We start from the raw sequence: 17,237 nt of genomic DNA, 5'->3' as shown, positions 1-17,237 counted from the left end.
AGTAAAAGTGCTTGTAGTGCCCCCTGAAAACAATATTACTTCTAATAGACAAAGAGGAAATCCCTATCATTACTGTTTTCTGAGCATTTAGTGGTCATAATTATCCTATAACATCAGTTAGTCATGTTGTGAATAGTATTATCTTACTTTTGCACGCCTCAATGTGTAAGAGTCAAGTCTGTGCAGCCTAAAAGAAAGATTCTCTACCCCATCTGGCTCAATGACAGATTTTATTTTAGCACCAAAAGCTAGACACATGGCAAAAGACACTGATATGGAAGAAAAACAAAAACACAGTATAATCTGAATGTACACTAGGATTTGCAATAAAGTGGGGAGTAGTTATTATAATAATTGAGTCATGTAGTTTAAATTCCAATGTAAAGACCAGAATCCTTTCTTAGACCCTCTCCCACCTGACCCGGCATTTAAAGCTCGGAGCTGGTGGTGAACACCTCAAAGATAAATATATTCTCCATTACTAAGCCACAATAAGAAATTACATTCAAGGTCACATCTGGTTGACCAAACCAATTTAGCAAATTTGGGCCAATAGTCATCTCCAGTTTAAGATAGAATTCAATATTTCTCCTTAAATATATCCACAGCTATGCTGTGGATGTGTTGTCACTTATAAACATGTAAAAATACTTGTCAACTAGTTTGATAAGAAAATAATGTATAAAAGTAGAGTAGAAACATGTAATCAAGTCTATTACTTCCATCATCTGATTTTCTTGTTTTATATAATACAAGAGGATGATATGGAAAACAATCTGCAGTACTTCATCCATAGGCCCAAACAGAAGTACAGGAGGGGAAAGGGAAGGTGAAACAGTACTTTGTGTCTGTGACTCTGTGCTGATGATTTCTCAACAAGTGGCAGTGGCTCATGAGCCTTTGGAGAACGGCTGCGCATCTCAACGCTTCCACTTGTTTTCAGACTGACAGATCATTGGGGAAAAAATGTATGCAACAGAATAATTCAAAAACACCAAACAGAAACGTTGCCACTGTGTTATTGGAATGAAATGACAGTTATTTGATCCGTTTGTTGGCTAAATGTTTGACAGAAAAGATGCATTACACTGGAATGATCTGAACTGAACTGAGCTCTGAAAGCTCCTTGATTTGCAACAAATGGATTTGATAACATGACTTGTCAAAAGTTGAATATGTAGCATTCAGTGTTTTGAATCATGTTAGTTGTCAAAGTTACACAATATGCTACCATTACATTTATCGACTGCTTCTTGGAAATCTTAAACCATGCCAATGTTGATTGAACCGCCACCTTTGAGGATAGAAATTCAGACACATTTGCTACTTTCAGTTCATTGATGAAATAGCATAGGATAAGAATGCTTCAATCCATAAGACTTAAAAAAATTCAAATACAGTAGACACAGTATTTGGCAAATGAGATGAAAGCAGAAACCACAGACAAAGAAGAAGAATCCACTGCAGAATGCCATAACGTTCTATCATTGTAGCTTTAAGGGCTGTCTAGGCTTTATATTTATATACATACTTATATATTCACTTTCATATATGTAAAACCAAACTCAACCTCACACACTGTACTGTGGTGATTTAATAGATCATTAGAAGTACACTTTGAAAATCACAACAAATGTCACATATGTACAGTAGCAGATTAGCACATGGGAGTAAAGGTGGATATGGCACAACGTACACAAAGCTTCAGAAGATAATCTCTCTGCTCTGGTCAGACACTGGAAACTAAAGAAACTCATCAACATTCTGGATATATAGTTTTCATTCAATCTCGGTAGCAAGTACAAAGTCACTACAAGGCAAGAGAAGTCCTTCAGAGTACAAAACATTAATTTGTCAGGCTGATTCAGAAGGCAATGTTTAGTGTAGGGACTCTCTCGTTTGAATTAGATTATGGCTGAAGGTAGAGTGGTGTTAAAATTTGGCATTGTCAGTTGTCCATAATGATGTCCTGGGGACAGCATTTCCTCGTCAAAGTATCTCAGAAAAGGCTGTCTGAAGTCATGCACGTGGAAAAGGCAGCGGTCAGTCATCCACTTAGGATGTGATGTCAGGCAGAGTGAGTGGGGGGGAACAGAGCAGCTGCATGAGTTACAGTGATAAGGCTGACTCAGACGATCACACAATGGCAGCCGCTCTTGTCTTTCTCTTTTCTTGTAGGCTCTGGCGACGGTGGACATTCCTGTTCTTGGAATTTCCTGGGAGTTGGGAGAAAAACTGTCATGACTCACTGGACTGGTACTTTTGCAATCTGTCTTGTTCTTTTGTTTGTAACAAATATTACCTACACCCTTAATTCAGTAAAACGGTTTTTGGTTATTTGTCTGACATTTCTGTCTGTGCTGTTTAATTAATCTGAGCATTTTCTAACTGGATAAAGTTTTCAAGGTTGTAAACGGTGATGTCACTTTCATCAGGATTCAGCAGTGTGTGAAAGGGACTTTTTGTGGGGTTTTACTCATGTTGGTGGCGACTACCAATCAAATCTGGTCAATCCACACACAGCCTCGGTGAGGCAGATAAACTGAGTTTTGGTAAACTCTTAATAAATTAAACCTAAATATGTTATTTTTATTATTTTATTTAGTCATTTGTATAATTAGTTTTTAATTCATCAGTCATTTTCAGGGTGATTCTATGTCTTTATTGACTAGCTGACTAAAATTGAAGAGGAGGGAGATTTGCAAAGGCCCCTAGCTGGGTTTGAACTAGGAATTATTCATGGTCATTGACTAAATCCCGAGGTCATCAAAGCGGCACAAGGGCACACTTGAGTCATTAGTATTTAATGTTACATTAACAAAACCTTCACCGATTTCTGCATTATTAACAACTATTATAGGAGTGCCAAAATGTGCATTTCTTAATCCACTGTCATACATTTGAAAACCATATATACTTGCCTATATAGTTGCCTTCATAAATCACATACCTGATAACTCTAACCAGTTCGTGGAAAGCCTGGTCTACGTTCATACGGATTTTGGCTGAAGCCTCCATATATGTGACCTTCAGTTGTCTGGCCAGCTGCTGACCCTCTTCCTGGGTTACCTGAGGGAAAAAGAAGAACAGAATAAGGAGGGGCTGAGGCTTGAATCTAAATTGAGATTTAGTCAATGAAAACCCATGTTTGACAATAATTATCTTCTGACAGGTCATTTAATTTCTGGCAATACATGTCATTTTATTGTATGTGAAAATGTGAGCTTGTTAGATAGCATGCACCATTTGAAAACATACCCCAATGGTAGTTTACATACAAGCAGTGCCTGAACTGCATACAGACTAAAATGTTATGGTTGTGTGCATAATACATATCCAATTAAAAAAATTGATTTCACAAAAGATTAGAGCTCCTGAAACTATGGATCCTATGGGAATTCAATCTCAGCCAATTAAAGGATTGACGCTCAATTTATTTGAAAGACTACAGATCTATAGTTAAAACATTACAAAGCATGACCTTAGGACCCCTTGTGTTTGTGTCCTCTATTTATGATGACGTCTAAATAAGATTACCTTAGGATTTAACATTGCTTGTTGTTCTAGTAGGAACAAAGATTTAAAGGCCACAATCAAACAAATAATTTATTGTGTAGGGCAGTGGTTCCCAACCTTTTTTCCCAAGAGCCCCCCTAAATGACTCCTGTTGGAAAACAGGCTAATTTCCCATGAGGCTTGACATGCTAACTGCTGATTTCAGTAAACCCATTGACGGTAAAAAGATGTGTGCCAGTGATGCTCCTTCTCACCATGAGGGGGTGCTGTGGATTCACTGCATGAATTGACAAGCTACTGCAGGCAGAAAATTCATCATTTCATCACACTCCCTTTTTTCTCCACACAGCCTCCCCTCCTGACACCACCACTTCTACAGCATCTCTTTTATCCTTTTACTCACATTCTGTTGTATCTTGGCAGCTAGCTGCAGCTGCAACGCTTTGCTGCCACTTTCAAATATGCAAATGTTGGTCTTCCAGCCTGGTTGATTCCATCTCTTCAGATGATCAAACACGATGTATGTTTGTTAGTCAGTGGATTCAGATCTCTGCAATCTGTTGGACTTACTTGTCTCTGTTGTTCCAGGTCTGCTTTGTTTCCTACGAGGATCATAGGGAATTCATCTCTGTCTTTCACTCGGAGAATTTGTCTTTGGAATTTGTAGATTTCTTCAAAGCTATAAAACATAAAACAGGGTGTTATGTAGTGTTGCTATTCCAGGTTATATAAAGTTTTACATATGGATGCATACATTAATTTGATGCACATGCGGCCAACATTGCAATGCAGACAAATGACCCACCCAAGCACACAAACACACCCAGAAGTTGGGGTCACCACCAATATGGATCAGACCTCCCCATTGACATCAGGACAGCAGAAAGCCTGCACACCTTCCGGCGCAGACTGAAAACTCATCTCTTTCGACTCCACCTCGAGCGATAGAATTACTAACAAAGAACTGCTAACAGAGCACTTATATACTAATAAAGAACTGGCTTATCTATAGCCAGTTGAGTAGCACTTGAAATGTTTGGCTCTATGAAACCTGATGTACTTATATGATTCTGTTTTCTTCAAGGTTGTGTCTTCCTGGTCGAATGTACTTATTGTAAGTCGCTTTGGATAAAAGCGTCAGCTAAATGCAATGTAATGTAATGACTGAAGGAATGTGTCAGCAAAGAGAATAAATAGTCAGCCGCACTATTACAGAAGCATACATTTTGTTTGTCTGAGGTTCGTCCCTGTGCACTGACCTGACCATAGTCCTGCTATAGTATAAAGGCAATGTGCACTCTTTCAACCAAACAGCAAATAAAAATGTCAATCTGGTTGAAATAAAAAGAGGCCGAATGCAACCGAAAACCCAGGACGGCATTCCAGCCACGGGCTGCTGAGCATATAGTAAATCTGGAAAGACTTGACTAATATAAATGGAGGAAGGAAAGACTGTTTACTACATAAACATTGGGAGGGGGCTGTGGGAGAGAGGGGGAAGCAGCTCATGGCACTGCGGGGCAGGTGTACAGACACAGAGACGAGGGGATGTGACAGACTACAGTAGGAATATTATTCTGAATATATGATATTTGAAAAAAAATTCAAAATCACAATTTTTTTTATTCTTTTATTATCTAGTTTTTAAGATCTTCATGAAATCAAACTAGGGATGTCCCGATCACCTTTTTTTGCTCCCGATCCGATTCCGATCATTTGATTTTGACAATCTGCCGATACCGATTTTTCCCGATCCGATCTTTATGCAATGCATTAAGAAAAACAAAAAGGTAACAGATAACGGCTGGTCATCCAACGAGATGAAATCAGCTATCTTGGCAGTTATTCTTTTGGCCTTTTCACTGTTCTGGGGCAGTTTCTCTTTCCTTTTAAAAGTCTCTGAAAGTGTTGGTTGTTTCAGTGCAGTTACCTGAGTGGGCGCTGTGTACTCGTCGTGTTGTTGTTGGTGTTTGTTTCTCAGGTGGCGTATTAGATTGGTCGTGTTGAACGTAGCTCTGTTCTTTCCACCACGCGGAACCTCTGCCTTGCAAACATTGCATCTGGCTGTTACACTGTCTTCACTTTCAATTTTATAATACTTCCAAACTCCTGACATTTTCTCTGTCCCGACTCCCGAGTCACCAGCTGAACGTAGCCTCTCGTTAGCTTACTGCTACTATTAGACACTGCGCCCACTCTGTTGCCAGATTTGAGAGAAATAAGCAACCAGGTCTATGAAAACAAGCCCAAAGAAAGCAACACATACATGATGTTGTGTAATTTTAAACCAAAACTAAGTCCTCAGGATGACTTTAAGACGTGAACATGGTCATTTTTGTTTTGTAACATTAAATAAAAGAAAAATATTTTATAAAAGAAAAAAAAAAGAATTCCCGATCCCCGATTTTTTTCTCCCTATTCCGATCTTTTGAAAATCACGTGATCGGCTCCGATCCCCGATCACGTGATCGGATCGGGACATCTCTAAATCAAACCATATTTTTTGATACTGTTAAGGTAAAATAATGTTTTCGTTCAATAACTTTATTGAGCTACTTGTATTAGTAGGGGCAATTATTGAATGCAGGTTAAGCAGCACCATTTTTATCTACATGTTGGTGTGATGACAGCCTCACTTTTTGCTCTTTGCTACCTTAACTTCTTTAAAACATCCTTAGTTAGCTTGGTTGTGCAGTTAACAGGTACTCTGGGTGCTTATCTGTTGTATGTCCGACAAAGTAGCATCTCGAGGATTGTTAGCTGTAGCATTTAAATCACAACTGCCATACAATAGTTAGCACAGGTGTCACCTTATCAATAATGAATGAAAACATAAGGATAACCATCTATAAAACCTTGAGATTTTACCTTTAAAATATTTATGCCACACTGTTTGACAGAATCATATCCTGTATATTCTGTATTGGCCTGTTCCACTTCTTTATGTAAGCTATTGAACGTTTACACCAAGTCAAATCTTTAAAACCAAGATTGTTTAATACACTACGATTGCTCTATTAGATATTCTAGATTATCTTGTGCATCTTTTATATAAATATTTCCCCTAAATTCAGCTTGACATCTTTGGTGTTGTAAGGATATTTCACTGGACTTTAAAATAAAGTTTTAACCTTTTTTAACAACATGTTTACCTAAATATGTGTCTATTCTAGCCCACATACTAATGTTTAAATAGCATTTGGGCTTTAAACAAGAAGCTAAGGTACATAAATAAGTGAATTCAAGATAACAGGATGAGGGAGGAATGTTACGAACAAACGAAAATGACAACAAGAACAACGGCACGGGGGTCCGGAAGTACAAGCGGCAAAAAGTGAGAGTATCGGTGCTAGATTTATGGTTTTAGTAGAGTGAGAGAACGAGAAGGAGAGAAAAAGAGGGTGTAATTGTGAAACAGTAAACAGAGATGTGCAAACAGAAAGAGAGAGAAAAAGACTGAGTAGTGGGCTTTGTAGCTGTGAGTTCGCACATGACAAGAACTGTCACTCACCTTCCTCTGTCAGTGACTGAGAAGACGAGCAGGAAGCCCTCCCCTGTCCTCATGTATTGTTCTCTCATGGCTCCAAACTCTTCCTGTCCAGCCGTGTCGAGGACTAGAGAGAACACACACAGACGCAAATCACTCATAACGTGCATTAACAGAGACTTTCGCAATGAATTCCGTAATAAGAAAATAATGCAATCGAAAAATACAAATACCAAACGTGTGTAGTTTCTGTATGTGTATTAACTGTGTACATGTTTGTTCAGTAACTTACTGTCAAGCCTGGCCGCTCTTTCGTCAATCACACACTGCTTGGTATAGGAGTCTTCAATCGTGGGGTCATAGTCAGTGACAAAGTACGACTGCAGGTGAGAAAGAAGAGAACAGAAGACAAGAAACTGTGAATATATGTGGGGTCTATACAGTTTATCAGGTAGAGACACACGCTTTGTCCCAGTTCACTGTATATGACGATGATATAGATATAAATGTACAGTGAGTACAGTTCTAAAAGGAAATTAAGCAATAATGTGCCTTTCACAAGCTGCGACTTTAGAGCAACACTGAAAATCAAGAACTACTACCTACAATTAATTTTGTACAGCTGTTTGTGCATTGCATGGTAGGAGAATGGTGTCCACTGCTTACTTTTAAGAGTACGCTTTATTTTTTCCTTAGCGTCAACACCTCCTGTTCTATTTCTATGGCTAACACATTACTGACATCCTGCTTAGAATGAGTATGTACCAAGGGTTTAGGACACACAGTGAGTAGAATCAGCTGGCTTAACAATGAATGGATATGTGAACAAACAGCCACTCTGTCCTTTTGTTTTTGGTTACAACAGCAGAGGCAGCCATAATGACCTCTACCTTTACAACCACCCTGCAGACAGGAGGTAAACACACTGTCTGCAGACACTTGCACAGAAGAAAAGACATGTAAAGAGTCCCTCATAGAACAACCACTGCTTATGTAGAGACATTGGGCTGTTATTCTAGCTAATAACACATTTACAAGACGTTCCTTCAGTTGCAACAGTGGCATCGCTCACTCCTTACGACTTTATTTATTTTATTTTGGGGTTACTATCTGGTCTCCTAGTAACCTCGACTAAAAGGGTGAGGCCAGGGGGCAGGGAGTCTGCAGGAGTCGGAGTCATGCATTTTTTACATTTTTCCCATGTTTTGTAGTTCTTCCTCTCCTCGGATACTTGTTAAGTGGCGACAGCTGAGGGGAGTACTCAGGGAATGTCAAACCAACACCCTAAAACACGGAGCGGCCTCGAGAACTGAAAATACAGACAAGATTCCCTGTTGTTCTAAAAACAAGCCAGATAATTTTTTTACATTATGTTTGTGTATGGAACGGTGTCATTTCACACTGGTTGTATACTGCCCATTTGCTCGTATTGGGCAGCCGGGGACACAAAAGAGAGAGATTGGTTTGAGTGTACTACATGTCATAGTCATCTCTCTCAAGAAAAAATTACTCCTTAATTATGAATAGAGCCCATCTGATACATCTGCATAATGTTATTAACGAATTTTATCCTAGACATCAGGATAGACCTTCTTTTTTTAAAGAGATTTCTACGTGGCATTTTTGCGTATATTTAACAGAGCTTATAAAACGGACAAGTCAAATCAAGCAATCTGATTGGTTCTTCGCCGTGATATAATGAGCGTATATCACGGGTAGAATTGTAGTTACTTTTCACAACGAGTCAGTAGGCCTATCCCTCCGTCTGAGAAAACCTGTAGCCTATACAGTTGGGCTGAAAAGCAAACTGCATGCATCGCATCGGGCCGAACCATGCCCCTTAGCTGTGATATAGTGAGCATATACCACGGCCTGTCCTGAGCTATTGCTTAATTATTACATGGCTTAGTTGAATACTCGATTGTGATTGGTCAATTCAGAACACGTGACACGTTGTTAATCCAGTAGTGAGAGGTGGGGACTCGAGTCACATGACTTGACTCGCATATTTTTTGACTTGAGACTTGCTTGACTAACATTGATAAAAGACTTGACTTGGACTTGGTATTCATGACTTGAGACTTGACTTAAACTTGAGACAGATGACTTGAAAGGACTTGTAGGACAAAAACGCTATCGAAGCAGTTCCTGCCGTTGCTAAGGAGGATCAAGAAAGAGAAAGTAAAAGAGGTTAAAAGACGGAGCGCTGGACGTCAGATAAATTACCAGAAGAAGGCAGAGAGGAAGTAAACACTATAAGGAACACGGTATGGGCTCTGTAGTGCAGTGTTTAGGGACTTATTAGTGGATCAGAAACTGTGAACAGAGTTGGACAGTGCTGAGTGCTGCCATAAAGTTGTTGTTGTTGTCGCAGTTCCAGCCGTTGGTGCACCGTGGAACGGGGTTTCTTTTCTCTTAGCGGAAGAAATACGATCATTTTTAAGTCAATACAATCATTTTAATTAATATTGGGAGACGAGTCGTTAGTTTGTTTAGTATATGGCTGTGTAATAAGCGGGATAATGTGCAGCGAGGCCGTCATTATGGGGAAAAGAACACCCGACAGGCTGATCAGAGAGCCCGACGCGAAGCGAAGGGATCTTGATGAGCCTGAATTATCCCTTACATAAATGGTGAGAGAGAGAGAAAGAGATGTGAAACCAAAAATCTCAAGGCCAGCCAGATATGCCTTAGTAGGTCATTTATAAACTGTGTTGCCATTTAATTCATATGTTAATATGTTTTCCTTTCTTTTATTTGAGACGTTTAGCAAAAACATAAAATCAGACGATAAATTGTCATTATATTCTTTCAAACTCTAAACAAATTTAACTCTAAGAAGAAGTCAATATCCTTTATGAGCTCAAGCTCTAGTTTGATGTGAACATTTGTAATTCAATCATATTGTGTCTTTCTTCTCACCTGCAGTTTTCTTTTGTTGTTGCAAAGGATGCAGATAATCTCTCCCTTTCACTCTCCTGTCGCTCTGCAGCATGCAAGTATACTGGCCTGTCACACCAACTCACCACTGTTCTATAATTCATCAGTATTACTGTGTCCTCCTAGAACATGCTTCACTGCACTGCACTGCCTTCAGACGACCAGACAGAAAGAAAAGGAAGAAAATCTGCCTATATTTTCACCACTCTCCCAGCCGTTGCTTCGGCACGTGACCATGGCTTCCCATCAACCTCTTATTCCTATTCTGTCAACCTCGGGCAGCCGCAGTGAGCTCTGCACTCCTCTCGCTACGTCTCCCCTCCCTCCACGTGCTTGGGTAGTGTAGCTGCCTCGCGCACTGTTCTGGCTGAGCTGATACCCTCAGAGCCGTTCCCCGTGATAGATGAGGCTGTTTTGCAGTGCCAGCAGCACTGGAGCCAGCACTAACAGGAGCCGGGGCAGGGGGCTCGGAGAGGGAGTGCAACATGACTCAGGAGGCCTACCAATAACTATGTGACATAACCAGCCTGAGTCATGTCCAGTAATATGACCTATAAATCTGATATAAGCCGATGACTTCATCCGATTTAACAGGCTCCTCAAACAGAATGAATCAGTCTGTATGAGACGCGTAGAGCTGCCCAAATGTTTTTGGGGAACAAAAGCACCCACAAGTCAATACTACGTCCACCACTAACAATTAGGGCAATGGCTTAAACCTCAGTGCTTTTTGACCACTGCCCAAGAAGCCGAAACTATAGGTTACTTACGTAACCCCAGGCTCAGAGTAACATAATAATAATAATAATAATAACTGGGATTTCTATAGCGCCTTTCAAGGGACCCAAGGTCGCTTTACAGGAATAGGGCAAGCACAAACAAAACAAAACAAAGGTCAGACAGACAAAACAACAGATAGATTTAAGGGCCGAAAGCCTTGATGAACAGATGGGACTTGAGGGCCCTTTTGAAGGCGTCCAGTGTGGGGATGTTGCGAATCTCCGCAGGGAGAGCGTTCCAGAGGGTGGGGGCTGCCACACTGAAGGCTCTGTCCCCGAAGGTTCTCAGTTTGGTGCGGGGGGTGGTGAAGTGAGATGTCTCACTATGGGATGCGCCTCATCGCGGAGCAAACAGAAGCATCAATCTCATTACGCCAATCCTGATTGGCTGGTGATCTTGACGTCAGCGTCAGGGAATTCACCCCCTATAAGTAGCTTGCGCCACGACGCATGCGTCATTCAAAATAAGCACCTCTTCTCGCTTCACCATAGCAAGGAGGGCCGTCTGGTGAGACATCTCACTTCATGTTACTCTGAATACTGGGGTTACATAAGTAACCTATAGTTCTCATTCATAACACTCCGTTCGATGTCTCACTATGGGAAATTGTAGCTCCCGTATTGTCAGACGAGCTTATCTCGAAAATCACCAAACCAACCAGAACTTAACAGGTAGAGCTCTGACTCAACCAGGTGCCCAGCACTGCTTGAGTCACACTGGGAGCAGAAGGTCCAGCCTGTTAAGAGGCGGACAAAAGTGAGCGGCGAGGACCAGCTCACCGCTGCACCAATGTCTTGGATGGGAGACATCCTGGACAGAGCCCAGGATGCAGCCAGACCCTGAGTCGAAAGAGCTCGCGGACCCGAGGGTGCCTGCGAACTCTGACTCGTATGGGCCCCAAAGCAATTGCTTCCACAAACCAGTGGGAGAGCCGTTGCTTAGTAACAGGCTTGCCCTTATAAGGGTTAGCCCAGGAGACAAGGGGTTGGTCATTATGACGAAGCACCCTTGATCTGTCCCTGTACGTGCGTAAAGCACGGGCTGGACACGGAAAATCCGGCCGCTGTTCACCGGTGGCGGGGAGGATGCCTCAATGTCAAATGTGGTACCTGAACCAACCGCCTTAAGATAAAGGCAGGGTTGGGCTTCAACCACACTCTGTTTGCCCTGGGGCGAACTGAGTGCATGAAGACTGTACAGATAGTGCATGAGTGCCACTGGCTCGCTTGGCAGCTGCCAGGGTCAGCTTCATGTCACACTGTATTCAGATTGTACCACTCACGGGCCAGGCCCATAGAGCCAAGCGCTCTGGGTGTGGGTGAAAGATCGCCCCCCCCCGCTTGGGACAGTATGTCCCTGCGTAGTGGGAGCTGCCATGGCTGCCCGCACAGCAGCTGATATATCTCCGCTAGCCAGTACATAGCTGGCCAGTGCGGAGCTATCAGGATAAGTGTGTGGCGTTGCTCTCTCACTCTGGCCAGAGTTGGGGGTATCAGAGCCAGGGGTGGGAACGCGTACAGAAGGCCCGGGGGCCAATCGTGCGCGAGTGCATCCACGCCTAACGGTGCATTTAGATCGCGCATCGAAAAGAACAGCCGACACTGAACGTTGTCGCGAACAGATCCACCGCGGCTCTGCCGTAACGCACTCACAGCTGGCTCACAATCCTTGGATGTAGAGTCCAGTCTGCCCCGAGGTTCATCACTCCCGGTACGTGCGTCGCTCTCAGAGAGAGGAGACGTCTACCGCTCCATAGGATCAGTTTGCGCGCCAGTGTGTGTGTAACTGGAGAGAACGCAAACCCCCTTGGCGGTTAATATATGATATTGTGGTCGTATTGTCTGTCCTCACGAGGACGTGATGTCCCCTGAGGAAAGGCAGAAAGCGTTTTAGGGTGAGAAACACCGCTAAAAGCTCCATGTAATTTATGTGCGCCCGCTGGAGGTCTCTGCTCCAGAGACCCCTCACCGGGCGACCTTCATAAATACCTCCCCAACCTGTCAGACATGCGTCCGTGGTGACCACTTTCCGTGAAAGGACAGCACCCATAGGCACACCTCGTACTAGAAAAGTCGGGTGCAGCCAGTGGCGCAGTGCCATTACGCATTTCACAGTAACCATCACTGTGGTTTAGTTTTAGGGCGGCCACCCAGCGCTGAAACTCCCTCATGTGTAAGCGTCCCAGTCGTACGACCAGGATGGCTGACGCCATGAGCCCCAGCAATCGCAGGCATGATCTGAAGAGAACATGTTTGCGCAGCTGGAAAAGAGCGAGACAAGCTCTGAAAGCTTTCACTCTTTCCGCTGACAAGCGAGCTGAAAAGGGCACCGAGTTCAGGCGTAAACCCAGGAAGAGTATAGTCTGTGCGGGGCACAGCATGCTCTTCTCTGTATTTATTATGAAACCCAGGTTGAGCAGGTGCTTTACGAGGACATTTGTCTGCGTAACAGCCTCCTGCTCCGACTGTGCGAGAAGCAGCCAGTCGTCCAGGTAGGTCGCCAGGCGAATACCCTGTTGTCTTAACGGGGCTATCGCGGCTTCCGTACATCGTACAAACACCCTTGGACTGAGAGACAGACCGAAGGGGAGTACTCTGTATTCGTAACAGATCCCCTGAAATGCGAATCTCAGATATTTCCTGTGTGGGTAATATACTGAGATGTGAAAATACGCATCTTTCAGGTTGACTGATGTAAACCAGTCGTCTTGTCGCATGAGCCGCAGCAGAGATGTGTGAGTGAGCATTCTGAACTTATATCTTTTTAGATATTTGTTCAGAGCCCTCAAATCAAGTATTTGCCGAATTCCGTTCCCTCCCCGTTTGGGAACGAGGAAGTACTTGGAATAGAAGCCGCCCTGACTCTGCTCGGCGGGTACAATAGATATAGCCCTCTTTTCTAGGAGTGAGAGAATCTCTCCAGAATATGGGCTGACTCTCCTCGGGCCTGCGAATGCAGAATGCCCGAGAAGCGAGGGGGGGTGACAGCGAATTGGAGTCTGTAGCCCCGTGTTACTGTCTTGAAAACCCAAGCAGATGATGTGAGCATCTTCCACTGCATGCTCCTTAGAGCCAGGGGAGATGTCACGTCTCTTCCCCTCTGTGTCTCTATTCGTTGTGTTATGGGGCCCTCTAGTGTCTGAACACAGTGGTGCCCCTTTTCGACAATCCCCACCGACACTGCGCATGCGCATGACGGTGGTGCCTTCACAGACCCGCCTGTAATCTGCCTTTTGAGAGATGCCGTAGCTGTTCTCAGAAGGGGAACAGTTGACGGACAGTTTATTGGTTTTTATTTTCATTTTTTTGAGCTGCGCCCTCGGCCTGAAGCCTGGATGCGTCAGCGACAAATGTTTTATGACAGAAAAATCAACAAATGTGTGACATGTGTTTTTGCGGACTTGAGGATGGTGTTGAGGCATCTCTCGAGGCGGCGGGAACACATTTAGAGCTGGGGAACCGTGGACTTCCAGCTCTGTCACAGAGGGGAGAAGGAGGGGCTGTCACGCCGCTCGCTTCTTCTTCCTTGACTGCTGGCCGAAATTCTGGGTTGGCTGCGCCTGGGCTGCAGCCGGAACCGGAGATTTTCTAGGCCAGCTCGCCCTCGTCTCCAGCCTGGGCTGGGGACTCGGGGCGGGCTGCTACCTCTGCGTCTTCAGTGTTTTAAACCGAGCAGGGTTAGAGGCAGCTTGGGCGAAGGACTGCTGCTGCGAAGGCAGCCGCTGGACCCTTCGAGGGAGGCAGAGGTGGAGTGCCTCGTCCTCCTTCTTTTTCGACTCACACCTCCTTTGCATGGAGGCGAGAGCGGAGCCGGAAATTCCCACGGGAACGATGGGCATATCCAGCACATCCTCCTTTTCCCTGTCTGGGAGGTTGGTGAGGTTGAGCCATCTCGCTCTTTCCTGCACCACCATGATCCCCATTGCCTTGCCCGTGGCCTGGACGGCGCATCTCGTCCAGAGTGGCTGCCCCCGGGTTACCCGACAGGTCCTCGCAGAGCTCCGCTTGGTAAGCGGTTAGCAGCGAGGACACATTCAGGTTCCTGGCGGACAACGCTGCGGCTTTGTAGGACCGTTCAGTCATTGTCGACTGAAATCGGTCCGACTTTGCTGGCAGCGTGGGGTTCCTGCTTGGTGACGGGCCCATCCTCGGTAGGATGTGGGCCGCAACCAGCGGTTCCATGGGCGGTATGCGGAGCTTCTCCATTCCGTCACAGTCTAGGGAGGAGGCACCCTGGATTGGGACCTTGTTGCTGAAGGGCCGATCCAGGTCCCTTCGTAGCGGGACCTGGAGGTCTCCTTGGCCATTTCAGGCCACGGGATGTCGAGTCTGGACGCGGCGCGTTTACACACGGCCTGCAGGTCCATGCTCAGACAGGGCGAAGCTGGTGTGCTATCGCCCGGGAGAGCAGCCCTCGCTCCAGGCTTTGCAGCCACGGAGAGGGGTTCACTCTCTGCAGCGGACGCCCCCGCGTCTTGACTGGCCGGCCGACCGGCCGGCAGGTCAGTGGACATGCTCTGATAGGCTATCTTGGCGTGCTAACCGTCGGCGGAGGCTCTTCACGGTGAAGCGGACACAATGTCCGCACGAGCCGGGGTTGTCGATAGCGCCTCGGGCGTGTTCCAGCCCGAGGCAGGACGAGCAGACCTGGTGTGTGTCTGTGCCCGAGATCTTCAACCCGCAGCCGCAGAGTCGAGCCACCGAGTCCCTGACTCCTCTGGTGTGAGGGAGAGAGGCGTCCATCTTGTTCGCCTCGTGGCTTGGAGAGGTCCCGCTCTCAACAGGTAAGTTGGGAGAAAAAGGTGTTACCACCCTGTCCTTAATCCGGAGAAAAGGACGGTGTGGGTCTTTTATTCCCGGAGAATACTGACTGGTGTGACAGTATGCTCTTTAATCCTTTCCTCCTCCGTGGGGAAGAGAAAAGAAAAAATGTCCTCACTACCGTGGTGTTGATAGTGAGGGAGCGAGCTAGCAACAGCTGTGTTGCTAGCTTGAAAAAATCAAAAGCTTACCTTAATTACCGAGGAAGAAACGGCGAGGTCGATTATAATACTAACTGGTGTGTTAGTATTCTTACGAAGCAGGAAGGGTAGCTGGCTAGCGCCCGTCGACCGAAATGGTTATATTTGGGTTCAGTCTTTGGACCGTTAAGCTTGTCCGGCTACTATAGAGATGTGCTCTGAAGCGAGAAGAGGTGTTTGAATGACGCATGCGTCGTGGCGCAAGCTATTTATAGGGAATTCCCTGACGCTGACGTCAAGATCACCAGCCAATCAGGATTGGCGTAATGAGATTGATGCTTCCATTTGCTCCGCGATGAGGCGCATCCCATAGTGAGACATCGAACGGAGTGTTATGAATGAGAACTGTTAGGAGTAAGTGTTTTGTGAGGTATTTTCTTTATTTTTTAACACATTCTTTTAAAGTTCTTGTACAGTTGCTTCTGTTAAGACAACATTTAGTGCCGATGTTTCTTTAAAAAAATGTAAATAAGCTCCACACATATGGGTTTCAGTCTGCAACTAATGATTCTTTCATTATCAATTTATCCTTTTTTTTATTGGGTGTTTTTACAATCTTAATTGTTTGGTCTATAAAGAAAATCCAAAAACATGAAAAAATAACCATTCTTCAACTGTACCATTTTGTTTGACACAAAGTTTGAAACCAAAGGATGAATTAAATACACAAGGGGAAAAACGTTTGTGAAGGTAAAGCGGCAAAGGTTTAATATTTTAGCTTGGAAAAATGTGTGAAACAGGATAAGATAACTTTAGTCAATTGACTAAAAACATCTTGTTTTAAAATATTTTAGTACTGATGACAATTGTGCTTAGATAAATAAGGACAAATCCCAAATATACGCACACATCCCAAAGCCTGCAGAACCAAGCTGCAGAACAGTTTAGATGTTGGTGGCCCCGGTCCCCTCACCAGGAAGGAAACTCCACCTCTACAGCAGGCAGCTGGCCCGGCCGAACCTTCGGGTGATGGTGATGTCACAGACAACATGTTCCCCACCCTGCCCGCCTACCAAAGGCCAAACCTGTCACTCAGTACCCCCCCCCCCGAGCATTCCATATATCCCAGCCCTCCACCCACACACAGCACATGCACGCTCACACCAGGAAAACATAGAGGCCTGTTTCCAGCGCGATGTCGGGGGATGAGTCTCGAGCCTTTTTGTTGCAGTCTGTTCTTTATGTGGATGCTTTGCGAAACATAGACAGACTGAAATTACAACAAAATGACAGAAAAACACACTAGGGCTACTAGTAAAGATGGTCTGTTTGATAACTGTCTTGATTAATATTTTATATTAATTAGTTAATTATCTTCTATTTAAAAAAAGTCCAAGTTAATGTCATTAAACTGACCATTTAGTCCGAACTACAGTCCACTCACCAAACAAATCCAATTGAAAATGTATATATTATCAAACAAATTAGATAAGCTGGAATCTGGACATGTTTAGCATTTTTGCTGTGGGGATGGCATTAGTGATTACATGGTTA

At 44.3% G+C, this 17,237-nt stretch overlaps 1 protein-coding gene across 1 annotated transcript in view; it reads right to left on the bottom strand.

Moving 5' to 3' along the window:
• Positions 1-213: 213 nt before the first annotated feature.
• rras2 (RAS related 2) overlaps positions 214-17,237 on the bottom strand; it is a 35,115-nt gene continuing 18,091 nt past the window's right edge. Inside the window, exons 2-6 of the mRNA XM_034110960.2 lie at positions 7,296-7,383; positions 7,028-7,130; positions 4,087-4,195; positions 2,951-3,069; positions 214-2,216 (exon numbers count right to left, since the gene is read on the bottom strand). Coding sequence (XP_033966851.1) covers positions 2,129-2,216; positions 2,951-3,069; positions 4,087-4,195; positions 7,028-7,130; positions 7,296-7,383 — 507 coding nt within the window. The 3' untranslated portion in view covers positions 214-2,128. The remainder of the gene's footprint in view (positions 2,217-2,950; positions 3,070-4,086; positions 4,196-7,027; positions 7,131-7,295; positions 7,384-17,237) is intronic.

This window comes from Pseudochaenichthys georgianus, chromosome 3, assembly GCF_902827115.2.
Source record: "Pseudochaenichthys georgianus chromosome 3, fPseGeo1.2, whole genome shotgun sequence".
Lineage (NCBI taxonomy): Eukaryota > Metazoa > Chordata > Actinopteri > Perciformes > Channichthyidae > Pseudochaenichthys > Pseudochaenichthys georgianus.
Note: the sequence above shows the minus strand (reverse complement) of the source record. Positions and strands in the feature narration are given on the sequence as shown.